General features: G+C 38.6%; 1 protein-coding gene across 1 annotated transcript; it reads left to right on the forward strand.

Annotated features, from left to right (window-relative positions):
* The first annotated feature begins 1,619 nt into the window (after nt 1-1,619).
* CABS1 (calcium binding protein, spermatid associated 1) lies at nt 1,620-2,810 on the forward strand. The gene has a single exon (XM_036068740.2). It carries the CDS (start codon nt 1,620-1,622, stop codon nt 2,808-2,810), a length of 1,191 nt encoding a protein of 396 aa, XP_035924633.2.
* The last annotated feature ends 16,937 nt before the right edge of the window (nt 2,811-19,747 follow it).

Below are 19,747 nucleotides of genomic sequence, written 5' to 3' on the forward strand. Positions count from 1 at the left end.
CATATACCAAGTACTTCAAGCTGACTTCTAGCAATTATACAGCTAACATTTCCATCTTTTTTTCCCTTTTTGTACACAAAAAAGAATTCCCCCCAAAAGGACACCAAGTCTTCTGTTTATAGCATGCCTTATCCTGAATTAAGCCTCACAAACTCTAGATAATGAGAAAAAAATGTAGAGGTTAAAAAACCTCCCATTGAGTTAGGCAACCCAGAGAATGGCTTTACATTATGATTTCCTTTACTGCCACTGGAAATGACTTAGAAATAAAGAACCTGTGCTTGTCACTAACTTAAGACTTTCCTCCCTGTCCCTGATACTGACAGCATTTCCCATGTCAATAAACATTTTGGGACCCTCATAGTGACATCTCCTTGAAGCAAAAATATTTCTGGAGAAGCTGTCCATATCTTTAAAATGAAAAATGCCCATCTTAAACCTATCATAATTCTACAGAGAATGGTGATATATCTATACCAGGTCAATCAATTTTAAAAAGACACTGTAAACTTGGAGGTTGAGTCCATATCTAATGAAGAAAAGCATTTGCCCTTGGGATGGAAACCATTGCTCTGGCTGATGCTGCTGCCCTTTTTCAGGTTTAGTTGTGTCTAAGTATGAAAATTCTCTTTCTTCTAATGACACTGGTCAAACATTAATACCAGGCTACAACTCCTTTCATCTAAGTAGCTAAACATTAAGAATGATAACAAAAGGATGATGGCTGGTATAACTAATATCATTATAGAAAACACTCCCTCTGAAATTGAGGATATAATTCTTAATGCTAATACAGTTATTCCATACTTCAATTTTGTTTCTGGGTGAATTCTGACATATAATGCCAACTCCCTGGCATTCGGTTGAACTAACACTCTCTACAGAAAAATATTCCTAAAGAAATTAAATATACAAAACCTGACACTCTCATTGTTAAGCATGTTAATTCAAGAAAAAGTAAGAATTGCAATGAAGATGAAAACTACAAAAACCCTAAAAGGATAGTAACTTGTTATCCTTACTGAAAAAGTGAGAATTCACTCTCTGAAGAAGAGAACTAACTGAAATCCTTGCTACCTAATTACCTTCTGTAGCTACCTTCATTGCCAAAGCTGCCATTGTTTTTTAGACATTTAAATACCATAAGTCTCAAGAGAAGACACTTCACCTCAAAAAGACGTTTTTAACTTACTTGAAAGACAGACAACTTGAAGCTAATGCTGATAATCTCATGACGCCTGGAGTTGTCCCCACTGACACTAAACCCACAAAGTACGTGGCTGACACTGCTATGTCTGTTTCAAGTGACACTAGCTCCATAATGGAAGGTAGATCCCTTGTAAAGAAAAACACGATAAATCCAGCTGTGAATGCTGATTTCATGATCAGAGAGGATTCTATTGTCTTTTCATCTAATATCAATACTCTTGAAACTAGATGCCCAATCAGAGCACAGAAACAACCTTCAAGGAGAGCCACTGCCATTGGCCCTATGGTTGATGCAACAATCACCATGATGACCAATGCTTCAATCACTATAATGAACATCACTCTCCTGCCTAGGGATACCACTGGGCCCAGGGAAAGACCGGTGAGTGTACATGGTGCCATTTTGTCCCATGGCTGAAGATGGTTTGCCAAAAATTGATTCTCATCCTCCAACAGAAAGCAGTAAAACAACAATTGAAGCAACCATTTTCTTTGGGGCTGACAACACTATTCCTAAATCAGAAACAACCATCACTTCAGAAGGAGACCACATTACTTCAGTAAACGACTATACACTAGAAAATGATTTTTCAAGAACAGACAACAAGCTTACATCTCCAAAGGAAAAAGTAAAATCAGAAGATGATGTTGAGTCCCATATTATTAAGTCATCAACCCATCTGGAGAAAGAAATTACTACTCTGACAGGTACAACAAACACCATGGCTAATGATTCTATTACTGAAAATTTAATCCCAGTGAAAATTGGTAATATTTCATCACCAAGTGCTACTGTTTCTTTAATAGATTTTTCCACTAACATGGCAAAAGAAGATATTCTCTTGGATACCACTGACCCAGGGAATGAAGATGTCTCAATAACTTCTGAAGTCTCTGGCACATTAAAGGGAGGCACCGCCAGCATTGCAGACACTCCCACCCTTCCAGCTAAGAAGGATGAATCTGATGTTAACAATTACAGTTCCTCAGTTAAATCCAATGTCACTGCTGATGAGGCCGTCCAGATCACCAACTCTTCTATACCTGAGGCTGAAATCTCTCCTGCTACTGAAAAAAACTTCACTATTTCAGACATAACTGCCCTTACAGAAGAGAAGATAACTGAAATTGACTTAAGTCTTCCAGAGGATGACCCCAATGCTGTGCCCAAACTAACAGACTCCGATGAGGAAAAGTTCATCACTGTGTTTGAACTCACTACCACTGTCGAAAGAGACAAAGATAATGCAGAAGATATTCTGCTGACCGATGAAGAGTCTATGGATGAAGTCAATGTTTGGATGGAGAAAAATACCACAAATGAAGCAGAGAACGATCCTGTTTTGCTCACAGCTGTTGAATCCAGATATGACTTTGTAGTCCCGACATCAGTAGCTATGAATCTCACAGAAAATTCATCTACTCTGACAAAAGGAGATCTGTCTGAAAATAATACAATGGAATCTGTAATTAAGGACAGTGAGCCACTTTCAGAAACCACCCCCAATCCAAATACCCTAAACAATGAGGAAGATGCTTTTACAACTGAAATGGGTGTCTTTAAGCTACTGAAAGAAGAACCAGATGAGTTCCTGATTTGAAAGCAGCAAAACAGATGCCACATAGAATTGAGCAACAGCCTAGACAGCTAGTTTTAACATCTAAGAAGTTTGTCTAGCAAGCAAAAAATCTTAATAAAGAATGTGAACATTTAAGGCAAGTATTAGACTCAGAAAAATGTGGATGCTTAACAATAGAAGTCATGCAGTAGAATGTATTTATGGAAACTTAAAAATTGAGTATACAAGAGTTCCTCTAGTATCAAAAAGGTTAATTCAATTATTATCCAATTATTTACTTTAATATAAAATCTTTAATCCCAGCTTTCAGGGATATGTAGAGAGAGAGAGCAATAAAGAAAGCTCATTTCCTGCTACATTTAATGATGTATGTCATTTTAGTTAACCCTTGATAGCAAATTTTAGTGTAGTTGAAGAGATGAGAATTGAATTACCATATCTCAAAAAAAATTGTAGTATTAAAAGTTCTGAAATGCTAATTCTAAACAGATTTTTTCAGGCAACCAATGATTTTCTTCTATTAAAAAATATATTTGCAATCCTCCTTCTATTTGCAATAGAATTAAGACTATTCAGTAATTGTTTAGCATCCACATGTAAAAAATGTAAGAAATATTATAGAGTTCCTGGCTTATGTTGGATGCAAACTAGGCAAAGTGATATTTTATAAACACGTAAATCTGTCAAAAACAATATTGTGTACAAACATATTAATCAATTTAATTTTCTTTCTGTAAAATTTCTTTCCTGAATTTTTGTCATTTTTTTCAGGTCTTAAGCACTGATTTCGCACTCTTCTTATGCGTTTGGATAGCAATTCAAGGACATGAATCTTCATTCTTTCCTGACACAGACTTTTAAAATGGGTCTGTTTTCATTTTGCTGATTTTTCTTCAATAAATCTTTTGACAGCAACTGATTTACTGTTTGTAAATGTGTTTGATATTCTAGTACAGAATTCTTAAATTAGAAGAAATATAAGTACAGTTGACCCTTGAACAACATGGGGATAAGGAGGACAGATCCCCTACCAGTCAAAAATCTACCTGTAACTTTAAGTCCCCCAAAACTAAGCCATTAATAAACTACTGTTGACTAGAATCCTTCCCAATAATATAAATAGTCAATTAACACATACTATGTGAATCTGTTATATGCTGTAGTCCTACAATAGAGAGAAAAGAAAATGTTATTTTAAAAATCATATGTAAGAGAAAATACATTTACAGTACTATACCATAAAAAATCCACATATAAGTGGACCTGTGCAGTTCAAACTTGTGCTGTTCAAGGGCCAACTATAAAATTAAAATCCATTGTTTAAAAAACAACTTAGTTTTGGACACCAAGGACAGAATTATTCTACAGAGACTCATAATTTTATCATATTAAAAGAAAAAGAAAAACAAAGTCAAAACATTGGGTAAATAGTAAATGGTACATTTGGGATGAAGGGAGAGGGAAGGATGTATACCATCAGATAGACTATACAGTAGAATAATTACGGTAGCATATTAAAACCCAGAAACACATTTTATCATAAAAATTTAGTATATGGTAAAGTGAACTTCAAAACCATGAGATACGATGAGTAATTAATCTTGCCTTAACAGGTGGGTATTTGAGGAAAAATTAAGCTACAGTATTAAGACCACACTCTAAAATAAGTTCTACATGGATCAGAGACTTAAATATAAAACCATACAAAAGCATAGAAGGAAACACATGCATATTTATCCGAGTGGAGTCGAGAAATCTAAGCATATAAGAAACGACAAAAAGGAGATTCATAGATTTGACACCATGAATAGGTAAAATTCAGTACAAAAGAAAATTAACATAAAATTAAAAGGCAAATCATACCTCAGGAAAAATAATTGTGGTATGCATGGCAGTCAAAAGATTACTACCCTCAGTCCATGAAGAGCTCCTAAAGAGAAAGTATTTTAAAGGAAGCATTTTAAATGGGCAATAGAAATAAACAGATAATTCATGAAATACAAACTGCCAATAAACATATAAAAAGTCAATGATCCTAGTATTCAAAGAAAGTGAAATTATTAGATATTTCTTTTTTAACCATTTGACAATTGAAAATGATCATTTTAAATATTCACTGTTGGCTAATGCAAATTTCTCCACCCTTTCTGGGAGGCAAAGTGGAAATACATGCAATAAGCATTAAAAATATTTAGTTTGGGGGCGGAGCAAGATGGCGGAGGAGTAGGAGACCTGGATTTCGTCTGGTCCCAGGAATTCAGCTGGATAGGGATCAAACCATTCTGAACAGCTACGAACTCAACAGGAGATCGAAGAAAAGAATAGCAACAACTCTCTGAACAGAAAAGCGACCACGTTCTGGAAGGTAGGAGGTACGGAGAAGTGAATCCGAGGGGATATTCGAGAAGATAGACGGTGGGGGAGGGGGCCTCCATCAGCCGCTACCAGCAAGTGATAGAGCAGCGGAGCACAAAATCAGAACTTGTAGAAGTCGGCTCTGCTGAGGGACATCACTCCAGTGGCTAAGCAGGGGGTGGAACCCTCACGAGGCAGTGTGGTCTCAGGACCCTCGGGGTCACAGGAAGACCAGGGGTGCCTGAGTGCGGCAGAGCTCCCAGGTATCGGAGCGGGGAAGCCAGCTGCAGAGATGGAGCCCAGGCGCGGGCTCTCAGCTCGGGGTAGCCATAAACCATGATCCGCGGCACAGTCGGGCCCCTGCTCCTCCAGCAGGGACCCAACAAGCGGCAGATCCGGGGAGACTCCCCTTCCTCCCCTGGGAGGACCGGCGCGGGAGCACACCGCAGGGATCTGCTGGGTTTGGAGACTCCACACGGGGTAGGGTGCCAGAGATAGAAACGCTCGGTTACAGGCCGGGTGAGCACAGAGTGCGGCCAGAGACCGGGGAGACGGGAGTGATTGACTGCTTTTCTCTGGGGGCGCACTGAGGAGCAGGTCCCGGAGTTCTCGGCTCCTCCGGAGCGGAGATTGGGAAGCCGTCATTTTCACTCTCGTCCTCCAAAGCTGCATGGAAAGCTTGCAGGGAACAAAAACTCCTGAGAGCAAACCCCAGCAGATTACTTAGCCCGGACAGGCAAGGGCAGGGCAATTCCGCCTCCAGCAAAGACATCAGGGAACCATGGCAACAGGCCCCTCTCCCAGAAGATCAGCGAGCACAGCCAGCCAAGACCAAGTTTATCGATCAATGAGAATGGCAGAACTCCAGTGGTAGGGGAATACTGCACATAGAATCCATGGCTTTTTTCCCATGATTCTTTAGTCTTTCAAAGTTAATTTTTTTTGTCTTTTTTTTTTTTGGAATTTTTCTTTTTCCCTTTTTCAACCAACAACTTATCAATCCCTTTTTTAAAAAAACTTTTTATTTTTCATTTTTAGAGTCATATTATATCCCTTCATAGTAGTTACCCTTATTTTTGGCATATATATATAAGTTGTTCTCTCTTTAAAATTTGGAGATACAGTTTCTTCTAACAGATCAAAATATACCCTAAATCTCTAGTGTACGGCTTTATTCTAGTCTCCTGCCTGATCACATTCTCTCCCTTTTTTTTTTTTTTTTTTTAAATCTTCTTCTTTCTTTTTTCAAACAACTTATCTTACCAATTCCTTTTATGAAATTTTTTATAATTTTCATCTTTACATTCATATTCCATCCCTTCATCATATTAACACTTATTTTTGTACATATATAAGTTTTTCTTTCTTTAAAATTTTGGGAGGCACTTTCTTCTAACAGACCAAAATACACCCAAAATCTAGTGTGTGGCACTGATCTATGTACCAGCCTGATCATATTTGATCATATTCTGTTTTTTTTGTTTTGTTCTGTTTTTGTTTGTTTTTATCTTTTTTTCTTTTTTTTTCTTTTTCTTTTTTTCTTTCTTTCCCTTTCTTTTCACCCAGACTCAGGTCTTTTCTGATTTGTCTAGAGTATATTTTCTGGGGACGTTGTTACCCTGTTAGCATTTTGTTCTCTCATTCATCTAATTCTCCTCTGGACAAAATGACAAGATGGAAAAAATCACCTCAACAAAAAGAACAAGAGGCAGTACCAACTGCCAGGGACCTACTCAATATGGACATTAGTATGATGAGGGAACTAGAGTTCAGAATGATGATTTTAAAGATACTAGCTGGGCTTGAGAAAAGCATGGAAGATATTAGAGAAACTCTTTCTGGAGAAATAAAAGAACTAAAATATAACCAAGTCGAAATCAAAAAGGCTATTAATGAGGTGCAATAAAAAATTGGGGCACTAACTGCTAGGATATATGAGGCAGAAGAATTAGTGATACAGAAGACCAAATAATGGAGCATAAAGAAGCTGAGAAAAAGAGAGATAAACAACTACTGGATCATGAGGGCAGAATTCGAGAGATAAGCCATACCATAAGACGAAACAACATTAGAATAATTGGGATGCCAGAAGAAGAAGAAAGAGAGAGAGGGGCAGAAGGTATATTGGAGCAAATTATAGCAGAGAACTTCCCTAATTTGGGGAAGGAAACAGGAATCAAAATCCAGGAGGCACAGAGAACCCCTCTCAAAATCAATAAAAATAGGTCAACACCCTGACATCTAATAGTAAAACTTAACGAGTCTCAGAGACAAAGAGAAAATCCTGAAAGCAGCTCAGGAGAAGAGATATGTAACATACAATGGCAGAAACATTAGATTGGCAACAGATCTATCCACAGAGACTTGGCAGGCCAGAAAGGACTGGCATGATATATTCAGAGCACTAAATGAGAAAAATATGCAGCCAAGAATACTATATCCAGCTAGGCTGTCATTGAAAATAGAAGGAGAGATAAAAAGCTTCCAGGACAAACAAAAACTAAAGGAATTTGCGAACACGAAACCAGCCCTACAAGAAATATTGAAAGGGGTCCTCTAAGCAAAGAGAGAGCCTAAAAGCAAGATAGACCAGAAAGGAACACAGACAAGATACAATAACAGTCACCTTATAGGCAATACAATGGCACTAAATTCCTATCTTTCAATAGTTACCCTGAACGTAAATGGGCTAAATGCCCCAATCAAAAGACACAGGCTATCAGATTGGATTAAAAAAACAAGACCCATCGATATGCTGTCTGCAAGAGACTCATTTTAGACCCAAAGACACCCCCAGATTGAAAGTGAGGGGGTGGAAAACCATTTACCATGCCAATGGACACCAAAAGAAAGCTGGGGTGGCAATCCTTACATAACCAAAGACTATAATAAGAGATGAGGAAGGACACTATATCATACTTAAAGGGTCTATCCAACAAGAAGATCTAACAATTGTAAATATCTATGCCCCTAATATGGGAGCAGCCAATTATATAAGCCAATTAATAACAAAAGCAAAGAAACACATCGACAACCATACAATAATAGTGGGGGACTTTAACACCCCCCTCACTGAAATGGACAGATCATCTAAGCAAAAGATCAACAAGGAAATAAAGACTTTAAATGACACACTGGACCAAAGGACTTCACAGATATATGCAGAACATTCCATCCCAAAGCAACAGAATACACATTCTTCTCTAGTGCCCATGGAACATTCTCCAGAATAGATCATATCCTAGGTCACAAATCAGGTCTCAACTGGTACCAAAAGATTGGGATCATTCCCTGCCTATTTTCAGACCACAATGCTTTGAAACTAGAACTCAATCACAAGAGGAAAGTCAGAAAGAACTCAAATACACAGAGGCTAAAGAGCATCCTACTAAAGAATGAATGGGTCAACCAGGAAATTAAAGAAGAATTAAAAAAATTCATGGAAACAAATGAAAATGAAAACACGACTGTTCAAAATCTTTGGGATGCAGCAAAGGCGGTCCTAAGAGGAAAGTATATAGCAATACAAGCCTTTCTCAAGAAACAAGAAAGGTCTCAAATACACAACCTAACCCTACACCTAAAGGAGCTGGAGAAAGAACAGCAAATAAAGCCTAAACCCAGCAGGAGAAGAGAAATAATAAAGATCAGAGCAGAAATCAATGAAATAGAAACCAAAAGAACAGTGGAACAGATCAATGAAACTAGGAGCTGGTTCTTTGAAAGAATTAACAAGATTGATAAACCCCTGGCCAGACTTATCAAAAAGAAAAGAGAAATGACCCAAATAAATAAAATTATGAATGAAAGAGGAGAGATCACAACCAATACCAAAGAAATACAAACAATTATAAGAACATATTATGAGCAACTATATGCCAGCAAATTATATAACCTGGAAGAAATGGATGCATTCCTAGAGATGTATCAACTACCAAAACTGAACCAGGAAGAAATAGAAAACCTGAACAGACCTATAACCACTAAGTAAATTGAAGCAGTCATCAAAAATCTCCCAACACACAAAAGCCCAGGGCCAGATGGCTTCCCAGAGGAATTCTACCAAACATTTAGAGAAAAATTAATACCTATTCTTCTGAAACTGTTCCAAAAAATAGAAATGCAAGGAAAACTTCCAAACTCGTTTTATGACACCACCATTACCTTGATCCCAAAAGCAGACAAAGACCCCATCAAAAAGGAGAATTACAGACCAATATCCCTGATGAACATGGATGCAAAAATTCTCACCAAAATACTAGCCAATAGGATACAACAGCACATTAAAAGGATTATTCACCACGACCAAGTGGGATTTATCCCTGGGTTGCAAGGTTGGTTCACCATCTGCAAATCAATCAACGTGATACAATACATTAACAAAAGAAAGAACAAGAATCATATGATCCTCTCAATAGACGCAGAAAATGCATTTGACAAAGTACAGCATCCTTTCTTAATCAAAACTCTTCAGAGTGTAGGGATAGAGGGTACGTACCTCAATATCATAAAAGCCATCTATGAAAAACCCACAGCGAATATCATTCTCAATGGAGAAAAACTGAGAGCTTTCCCCCTAAGGTCAGGAACGCAGCAGGGATGTCCACTATCACCACTGCTATTCAACAAAGTATTAGAGGTCCTAGCCACGGCAATCAGACAACAAAAAGAAATAAAAGGCATCCAAATCAGGAAAAAAGAAGTCAAACTCTCACTCTTTGCAGATAATATGATACTTCATGTGGAAAACCCAAAAGACTCCACCCCAAAACTGCTAGAAGTCATACAGGAATTCAGTAAAGTGGCAGGATATAAAATCAATGCACAGAAATCAGTGACATTCCTATACACCAACAATAAGACAGAAGAAAGAGAAATTAAGGAGTCGATCGCATTTACAATTGCACCCAAAACCATAAGATACCTAGGAATAAATCTAACCAAAGGGGCAAAGAATCTGTACTCAGAAAACTATAAAATACTCATGAAAGAAATTGAGGAAGACTCAAAGAAATGGAAAAAAGTTCCATGCTCATGGATTGGAAGAACAAATATTGTGAAGATGTCAATGCTACCTAGAGCAATCCACACATTCAATGCAATCCCTATCAAAATACCATCCACTTTTTTTCAAAGAAATGGAACAAATAATCCTAAAATTTGTATGGAACCGGAAAAGATCCCAAATAGCCAAAGGAATGTTGAAAAAGAAAACCAAAACTCATGGCATCACAATTCCGGACTTCTATTACAAAGCTTTAATCATCAAGACAGTATGGTACTGCCACAAAAACAGACACATAGATCAATGGAACAGAACAGAGAGCCCAGAAATGGACCCTCAACTCTATGGCCAACTAATCTTCGACAAAGCAGGAAAGAATGTCCAATGGAAAAAAGACAGTCTCTTCAACAAATGGTGTTGGGAAAATTGGACAGCCACATGCAGAAGAATAAAACTGGACCATTTCCTTACACCACACACAAAAATAGACTCCAAATGGTTGAAAGACCTCAGTGTGAGACAGGAGTCCATCAAAACCCTAAAGGAGATCACAGGCAGCAACCTCTTCGACCTCAGCCGCAGCAACTTCTTCCTAGAAACATTGCCAAAGGCAAGGGAAGCAAGGGCAAAAATGAACTATTGGGACTTCATCAAGATAAAAAGCTTTTGCACAGCAAAGGAAACAGTCAACAAAACCAAAAGACAACCAACAGAATGCGAGAAGATATTTGCGAATGACATATCAGATAAAGGGCTAGTATCCAAAATTTATAAAGAACTTATCAAACTGAACACCCAAAGAACAAAGAATCCAATCAAGAAATGGGCAGAAGACATGAACAGACATTTCTGTAAAGAAGACATCCAAATGGCCAACAGACACATGAAAAAGTGCTCAACATCACTCGGCATCAGGGAAATCCAAATCAAAACCTCAATGAGATACCACTTCACACCAGTCAGAATGGCTAAAATTAACAAGTCAGGAAAGGACAGATGTTGGCGAGGATGTGGAGAAAGGGGAACTCTCCTACACTGTTGGTGGGAATGCAAGCTGGTGTAGCCACTCTGGAAAACAGTATGGAGGTTCCTCAAAAAGTTAAAAATAGAGCTACCATACGATCCATCAATTGCACTACTGGGTATTTACCCCAAAGATACAAATGTAGTGATCTGAAGGGGTACATGCACCCCAGTGTTTATAGCAGCAATGTCCATAATAGCCAAACTATGGAAAGAGCCAAGATGTCCATCAACAGATGAATGGATAAAGAAGAAGTGGTATATATATACAATGGAGTATTATGCAGCCATCAAAAGCAATGAAATCTTGCCATTTGCATCGACGTGGATGGAACTAGAGGGTACTATGCTAAGCGAAATAAGTCAATCAGAGAAAGACATGTATCATATGATCTCACTGATATGAGGAATTCTTAATCTCAGGAAACAAACTGAGGGTTGCTGGAGTGGTAGGGGGTGGAAGGGATGGAGTGACTGGGTGATAGACATTGGGGAGGGTATGTGCTATGGTGAGTGCTGTGAATTGTGTAAGACTGATGAATCACAGACCTGTACCTCTGAAACAAATAATACATTATATGTTAAAAAAAAAAAAAAAAAAAATGATAGTAGGAAGGGAAAAATGAAGGGGGGAATATCAGAGGGAGAGACGAACCATGAGCGACTATGGACTCTGAGAAACAAACTGAGGGTTCTAGAGGGGAGGGGGTGGGGGGATGGGTTAGCCTGGTGATGAGTATTAAAGAGGGCACGTATTGAATGGAGTACCGGGTGTTATATGCAAACAATGAATCATGGAACCCTACATCAAAAACTAATGATTGTAATGTATGGTGATTAACATAACATAATAAAATTAAATTAAAAAAAAACCTCAGTACTGAGATAGGTATTATTTTATAAACTGCAACCATAGTTCCTTTCAGGGACTTTGTTTAGAAAATAGTGTGATAGTCCCCTTTGAGAGATATGAGGCCCTGAGGCATAAATTGGACTAGAACAATGAAAGCAATTAAAATATAATGTGCTTGGGGCTCCTGGGTGGCTCAGTCGGTTAAACGTCACCTTCTGTTCAGGTCATGATCCCGGGGTCCTGGGATCAAGCCCCATACTGGGCTCCCCGCTCAGCAGGGAGTCTGCTTCTCCCTCTCCCTCTCCCTCTGCCCCTCCCCAACTCGTGCTCTCTCTCTCGCTTGCTCTCTCTCTCTCAAGTAAGTAAATAAAATTTTAATTAAAAACAGATAATGTACTCTATTAACACAAGATAATGGGAAATTTACAGATAAGGCTGGACAAAGATAGGAGAAACACAACATCTGGGCAACTGGCTAGAGTCCAGAAAGAAGAGTGCCCAGCATGGTATGTCAACTATACTTCAATTAAAAAACAAAAAATAAAATAAAATAAAAACAGGGCCAGTGAGATTATTGGCGGCCAGTGGACATCAGACTTTTCAAAGAATGGATGCCTAATAATCAATTTTAAATTGTGCAACTTCATAGTAAAGTATCTCCTTACCCTGAAATTTCACCAAACATATGAAAGAAACAAAGGTCTTTAATATGTGATTCCTGAGTAAAGGAATTGGTGGACCTGAGGAGAAACAGCTAAGATACTGAATTAAGGAATGGATGTGAAATAGTCTTTATTCCCAAATGTACTAAATGGTGATGATCCTAGAAAGGAGTGTGGGGCATACAGTGGGTGGATATTTGGGATAGTCTCATTTTACTGATGACCAAAGTAAAAACTGAGAAAAGCCACTGGACCAAGATAACCAAGCCAGTAAGTGGCAAAGCTTAGCTCTCCAGCTCTGTATGACTCTAGAGCCCAAGTTCAAAGTCACACAGCTTTGTGTGAATTGTTCAACAATGAATCATTCTCAACTTATTACCCTCCTCCTTTCTCTATTTCCACTGCCACTCCATTCTTTTTTTTTAAATTTTTTTATTGTTATGTTAATCCCCATACATTACATCATTAGTTTTAGATATAGTGTTCCATGATTCATTGTTTGTGCATAACACCCAGTGCTCCATGCAGAACGTGCCCTCCTCAATATCCATCACCAGGCTAACCCATCCTCCCACCCCCCTCCCCTCTAGAACCCTCAGTTTGTTTTTCAGAGTCCATCGTCTCTCATGGTTCGTCTACCCCTCCGATTTCCCCCCCTTCATTCTTCCCCTCCTGCTACATTCTTCTTCTTTTTTTTCTTTCTTGACATATATTGCATTATTTGTCTCAGAGGTACAGATCTGAGATTCAACAGTCTTGCACAATTCACAGCGCTTACCAGAGCACATACCCTCCCCAGTGTCCATCACCCAGTCACCCCATCCCTCCCACCCTACCCCCCACTCCAGCAACCCTCAGTTTGTTTCCTGAGATTAAGAATTCCTCATATCAGGGCGCCTGGGTGGCTCAGTTGGTTAAGCGACTGCCTTCAGCTCAGGTCATGATCCTGGAGTCCCTGGATCGAGTCCCGCATCAGGCTCCCTGCTCGGCAGGGAGTCTGCTTCTCCCTCTGACCCTCCCGACTCTCCCCCCTCTCATGCTCTCTCTCTCTCAGTCTCTCTCTCTCAAATAAATAAATAAAATCTTTAAAAAAAAAAAAAAGAATTCCTCATACCAGTGAGGTCATATGATACATGTCTTTCTCTGTTTGACTTATTTCGCTCAGCATAATACCCTCCAGTTCCATCCACGTCGTTGCAAATGGCAAGATCTCATTCCTTTTGATACTGCCACTCCATTCTTTAAGCCTGCCTGCAATCTTGTAACTTGCAATCCACCTCTGGTCCTCTTTCCCACCAATTAATTATGCCAAGTCCTCATCTTTCTTCTCAAGCCCTTTACTTGCTCCTTACTGTCTTTGTGATAAAGCCCAAACTCTTCAGCAAGGCACACAAGCCTCTCCATGTTTTTTCCTCTGCCCACATTTTTCCTCAACCCACCTTTACTTCTGCCCTCCTTTCACACACTACACTCTATCTATACAAAGTACTAAATGTATACTCCCCTGAGAGCTGGGATCCATGACTACTGAGCTAAAGAGTATCTAGTAGGTAGGAGATATTCAGCAAATGTTTATAAATGAAGAAACGAGAGGAATTAATGTGAGTGACATCTGTTTTTTACCTAGCTTCTAACCTCTGCCTGCCATAAAATTTTCTTTGTAATACATGCTGATTTTCTTTGTTTTACAACTCTTTCCCTTTTACGCATGTTTAAGTGAGACAGACCCCACCCCCAACTCCAGCAATGAGCTAGTTACTCTGTGTCCCATACACCTTGCCACAATCATTCAAGGATAAGCACATAAACCAATCAGAGCAAAGAGGACATATTTGTGGAAAATAAGCTTCTGGAAGAAACATCAATCTGGAAGCATGTAGTGCAAGGAGCTTCTGGAGCCATCTAGGGATCACAAAGAGGCACACTGCTGAATATAAAGCCAACGCTGAAGAATAAGAGCCAAGAAATATAAAGAACAACAGAGTTCTAGTCTCATCATATATCAAGCCTTCACAGAATAAGTTTGGTCTGCTTATTTACCTGAGACAATACATTTTCCATTCTAGTTAAATGAGTTTGGGTTGAGATTTCTGTTGGTTAAAACTGAGGCATCCTAATAACTAAGAACCCAAGCAGTTTCAAGTCCCTGTGTCTTTCTTCATCATACTCTCTGTCCCTAGAATTCTCTGCAGTTTCACACGCATCTTTTAACCATCTTTCAAGACCCACCTCAAGTGTTAGCTTCTCTAACCACCCCTAGGTATGATAATTTGTTGTGTACCCCACTCACCATACATATTCTTCAGTAATATCACTTATAATACTTTATTATATTTGATAAAAGATACTCCTGAGTCACAAGATAATCCTATCCATAGTTTCCCCTGACACAAGATACTTCTGTCCAAAGTTCCTCTCTGTCCTTATGTAACCCCTGTTCACAACCCACACTGTACCTCTTACCCAGCTATCCCTACCCTGTGATATCAAGCTCTTTTCCATGTCTTAAGGAATGCTTGATCCAATATGAGAGAGAGAGAGAACCAGTTATAAAACAAAAGGACCCCTGACCACAAAGAAAGACCATTCTCCTAAAGAGATGCTGTACGTAAGGATGCATTAAAGAACATTTGTAACTACAAGGTACCGAGAAGACTGGGGAATTGGGCCAGTATGTGTGTAATATGTGTGCATTACCCAATTCTACCTGTTGCAGATTAGAAGCAAATAAATGATACATGAATTAAATTTTGAGTCTGCAGTCTATTTCCACAACAATATTGGTATGTTCTTTTGCATTTTTCACATACACTTCAAAGATAACAGAAATCTAAATTGAAATCGTCATTCCCCTTCCCTCAAATTTCTCTTCTAATATTCTCTATCTCAAGCAAAAGACACCGTCTGCACAGCTGTCCAAGCCAGAAACGGCCTCTTCTTTCACACCCCTCTCTCTCTTTCCCCACATGCAACAAAAACAGTTTTCACCTCTGGGCCCTCAGGAATCCACTTGCCTCCATTCTTACCGCTCTTCTTTTTCCCAAGATTTATCAAGCAAAATAACATTCTATAGCACAAATTGATCATGCTACTTCCAGCTCTATACCCAAAATGCTCCAGTGACTTTCCACCAACTTTAGCACAAAGTCTAAAATCACTTTGCTATTTGTCAGGTTCTCCACAACCAAGACACTGCTTATCTATGCAGTCTTATGCCACGCCACTGTCAACTTTTGCTCTTAAATCTCAACTATGTAGATCCTCTGTTGATTTCTTTAGAGCATCAAACTATGTCTTGTCTCAGGATCACTGAAAATGCTATACTCTTCCTGAGACATTCTTAAAATCCCCTAAATGTTATTTCCTCTAACATGTAGGCTTCTATATTCTCCTCACATTGCCTCATTGTACAAAATATCTTGCTTTATGTAACACACATAATTTTTCACATTGCCTATTGTATTGATTTCCCAGAAAAGCTGTAACAAATTACCACAAACTAGATGGCTCAAAAAAAAATTTATTCTCTCACAGTTCTGAAGATTAGAAGTCTGAAATCAAGGTGTCAGCAAGGCCATTGCTCTCTGAAAGTTCAAGGGAAGGATCTTTTGATTTTTCTAGCTTCTGGTGGTTGCTAGTAATCCTTGACACTCTTGGCTTATAGACACATAACTACAATTTCTGCCTCCCTTATCACATGATATTGTCTTGTGTGTCTCCATGTTCAAATTTCTCCCCACTTATAAAGACACCAGTCACTGGATTAGGACCCTTAATCCAATATGACCTCCTTTTAACTTGGTTAAAGACTCATATCTGAATAAGGTCATGTTCTTGGTTCTGGGAGTTAGGAGGTCAACATATTTGGGGGTGGGGAAAAGACACAATTCAACCTACAACCTGCTTAAAGGTTGTCTTCCTTACTACAGTGTATGTTTGATAAGTAAGAAGATCACATAATTTATCATCAAAACCAAAATACTTTTGAGACAGAAAGAAGGCAGTATTAATAATTACCCCACAACAACAGGCATAATCTAGAGTGTCTTGAGTAAACAGAGCTGATCACCCCATCCTAAGAAAAGAGATCATATCTCTCTTATCCAATGCTCACTTCTGAGAGCTTTGAATGCAGTAGATGCTCAATAAACCTCCTTTAAATGACTCAAATAATGAAAGAGTGAAAGGTGATTTCACTTATTAGGCTATGAATGCTCTCAGAGGAAAGATGGTATGAATTGGATACTTAGAGATACATGAGTTTACCAGGACAAGAAGGGATCACTGGTTTCAAGCTGAGGGAAGGAAGGGCAAGGGCAAAAATCCAGAAGCATAAAAATAGAGTTGACCCTTGAACAACACAGGTTTGAATTGCATAGGTCCACTTACATGTGTTTTGGGGTGTTTTTTTTTTGTAAATACGTACAGTATTGTAAATGTATTTTCTCTTCCTTATGATTTCCTTAATATTTTCTTTGCTCTAGCTTACTTTAAGAATACAGTATATAATACATATAACATAAAAAATATGTGTTAATCGACTGTTTATGTTATCAGTAAGACTTCAGAGGTAGGATATTAGCAGTTAAGTTTTGGGGGAGTCAAAAGTTATACATGGATTTTTGACTATGCGGGGTGCTGGCACCCCTAACCCCCACATTGTTCAAGGGTCAACTGTACTTGGTGTGCCCAATAATACTGAAATAAGTTTACAGCAAAGAGAATCTGAGAGAGAACGGTAACAGATATACCAAGTTGTGATTGATATCATAGCCTCACAAAAGCAAAAATAACCAAATGTGTCAGACTATGTGTATTAGAGTTCTTTAGAGAAACAGAACCAATGATGGATGGATGGATGGATGGATAGAGATAGATAGATGATAGATAGATAGAATTTTAAGAAATTGGCTCATGTAATTGTGGATACTGGCAACTTCAAAACCCATAGCACAGATTGGTAGGTTAGAAATTCAGGTTAAGAGCTGATGTTATGACCTTGAGTCCAAAATCCACAAGGCAAGACTTCAGGCTGGAAACTCAGATAGGGATTCTCTATTTCAGTCTCTAGGCAGAATTCTTTCTTTTTTAGGAAACTTCAGTCTTTGCTCTTCAACTGATTAAATGAAGCTCATCCACATTATGAAAGGTAATCTGCTTTACTTTAAAGTCAACTGATCATAAATACTAATCACATTTATAAAATACCTTTACAGCAACATATAGACTAGTATTTGACAAGGAACTAGGCATCATAACCAAGGCAAGTTAACACAAAATTAACCATCACATCATGTGTAACCAACTTAGAGTTAAAATTTCACATAACAGGGGCACCTGGGTAGCTCAGTTAGTTAAGCTTCCAACTCTTAGTTTCAGCTCAGGTCATGATCTCGTGGTCCTGGGATTGAGCCCCACTTGGGACTCTGCTCCCTGCAGAGTCTGCTCTCAGTGTGGAGTCTGCTTCAGATTCTTTCTCCCTCTCCCTCTGCCCCTCCACACTCATGCTCTCTCTCTTGCTCTCTCTCCCTCTCCCAAGTAAATAAAATATTTAAAAATTTTTTTCACATAACAGCTCCTATTTCCTAAGCTAGTTTCACAGGAATTTGTGGCTTTTTTTTTAATTTTATTTATTTGAGAAAGAGAGAGAGAGAGAGAGTGAGAGACAGCGAGAGCACAAGCAAGGGGAGCAACAGAGGGAGAGGGAGAAGCAACTCCCCACTGAGCAGGGAACCTGATGAGGGGCTCAATCCCAGGACCCTGAGATCATGACCTGAGCCGAAGGCAAACACTTAACGAACTGAAGCCACCCAGGTGCCCCGAATTCATGGCTTTTTTGTAGGAGAGGAGCTAAAAAAGAGTTTCAGGGTAAAATGCATTGCTGAAATGTTGGGGTGAATATGAGAATATGTATATGAAGTGTTCATGGAGCTGTATTTTCATGGAGCTCCAGTAAACATCTCTAAGAACTAATGCTCTATGTAACAGAGTTTGGGAAATGCTGTTGTATAAAATGGGAGGCACATTGGGGTGCCTGGGTGGCTCAGTCGTTAAGTGTCTGCCTTTGGCTCAGGTCATGATCCCAGGGTCCTGGGATCGAGCCCTGCATCGGGCTCCCTGCTCGGCGGGAAGCCTGCTTCTCTCTCTCCCACTCCCCCTGCTTGTGTTCTCTCTCTGGCTGTCTCTCCCTGTCAAATAAATAAATAAAATCTTTAAAAATAAAATAAAATAAAATGGGAGGCACCGAAAGTTTTAAGCAAGGGGCTAATACATTAACTGTGTCTTAGAAAGATTATTTTGGTGGAAAAGTAAAAGTTGGACTGGGGACGTAGAGGAAGCAAGAAGCAGAGAGACAAGAAACTAGAGCAGGAATCAGTAAGAATAATTTTCAATATCAATTAGCAATATGAGTGTATTCTATTTGTACTATTAACCAGAATGATAATCAAATAAGCACAGCCTTAACTAAATAGACTTTTCAACATGAAAATTTTATGTAAAAATCTGAAAGCTGTAGTAACAGTCCCAATTGGTAGTTGTCCCTAACCAAGTTGGCTGCCTCTCTTTAATGAGAACAAGCATCTTATAAGTTGAAATCCTTATATTTTCTCTCATTGTATAGAATTTTGGATTAGATATAATTTACAACAAAGTCAGAAAAGCAAAGGAAGTTTATAAATATCAACTTGGTCAAAATATTTTTTATCACCTAAATTTATGCCAGGAAATCTACCACAAAAATGCCTAAGATAGTTCTCTGTCTACAGCCTATTCACTATAATAATTACTCAAAAATTTTCTTAACAAAAGTCAGACATACTTAAAAATATCCTACTGCAGATAAAAGAAAAGGCTGTGAAGATAAATAAATCTGGGTTAAAATACTGGTTCCTAAAACTATGCGCTAGCTATTTTCTCAAGGCTCAGTCTCTTCATGTACAAAATTATAATCTATGTAAAAGCACACAGATCTAGGTCTTCATCTTGATTTGGATTTTAGGTTGTCCTCACTGTAATGAGTTATCCTAAAAAACCAAAACAATATGTGAACAAACTGAAA

The sequence above is a fragment of the Halichoerus grypus genome, chromosome 3 (genome assembly GCF_964656455.1).
Source record: "Halichoerus grypus chromosome 3, mHalGry1.hap1.1, whole genome shotgun sequence".
In the NCBI taxonomy this organism is placed as follows: Eukaryota; Metazoa; Chordata; class Mammalia; order Carnivora; family Phocidae; genus Halichoerus; species Halichoerus grypus.

Coding starts and splice junctions, on each gene's coding strand:
- CABS1 (XM_036068740.2), top strand. CDS start 1,620: ATGGCTGAAGATGGTTTGCCAAAAATTGATTCTCATCCTCCAACAGAA.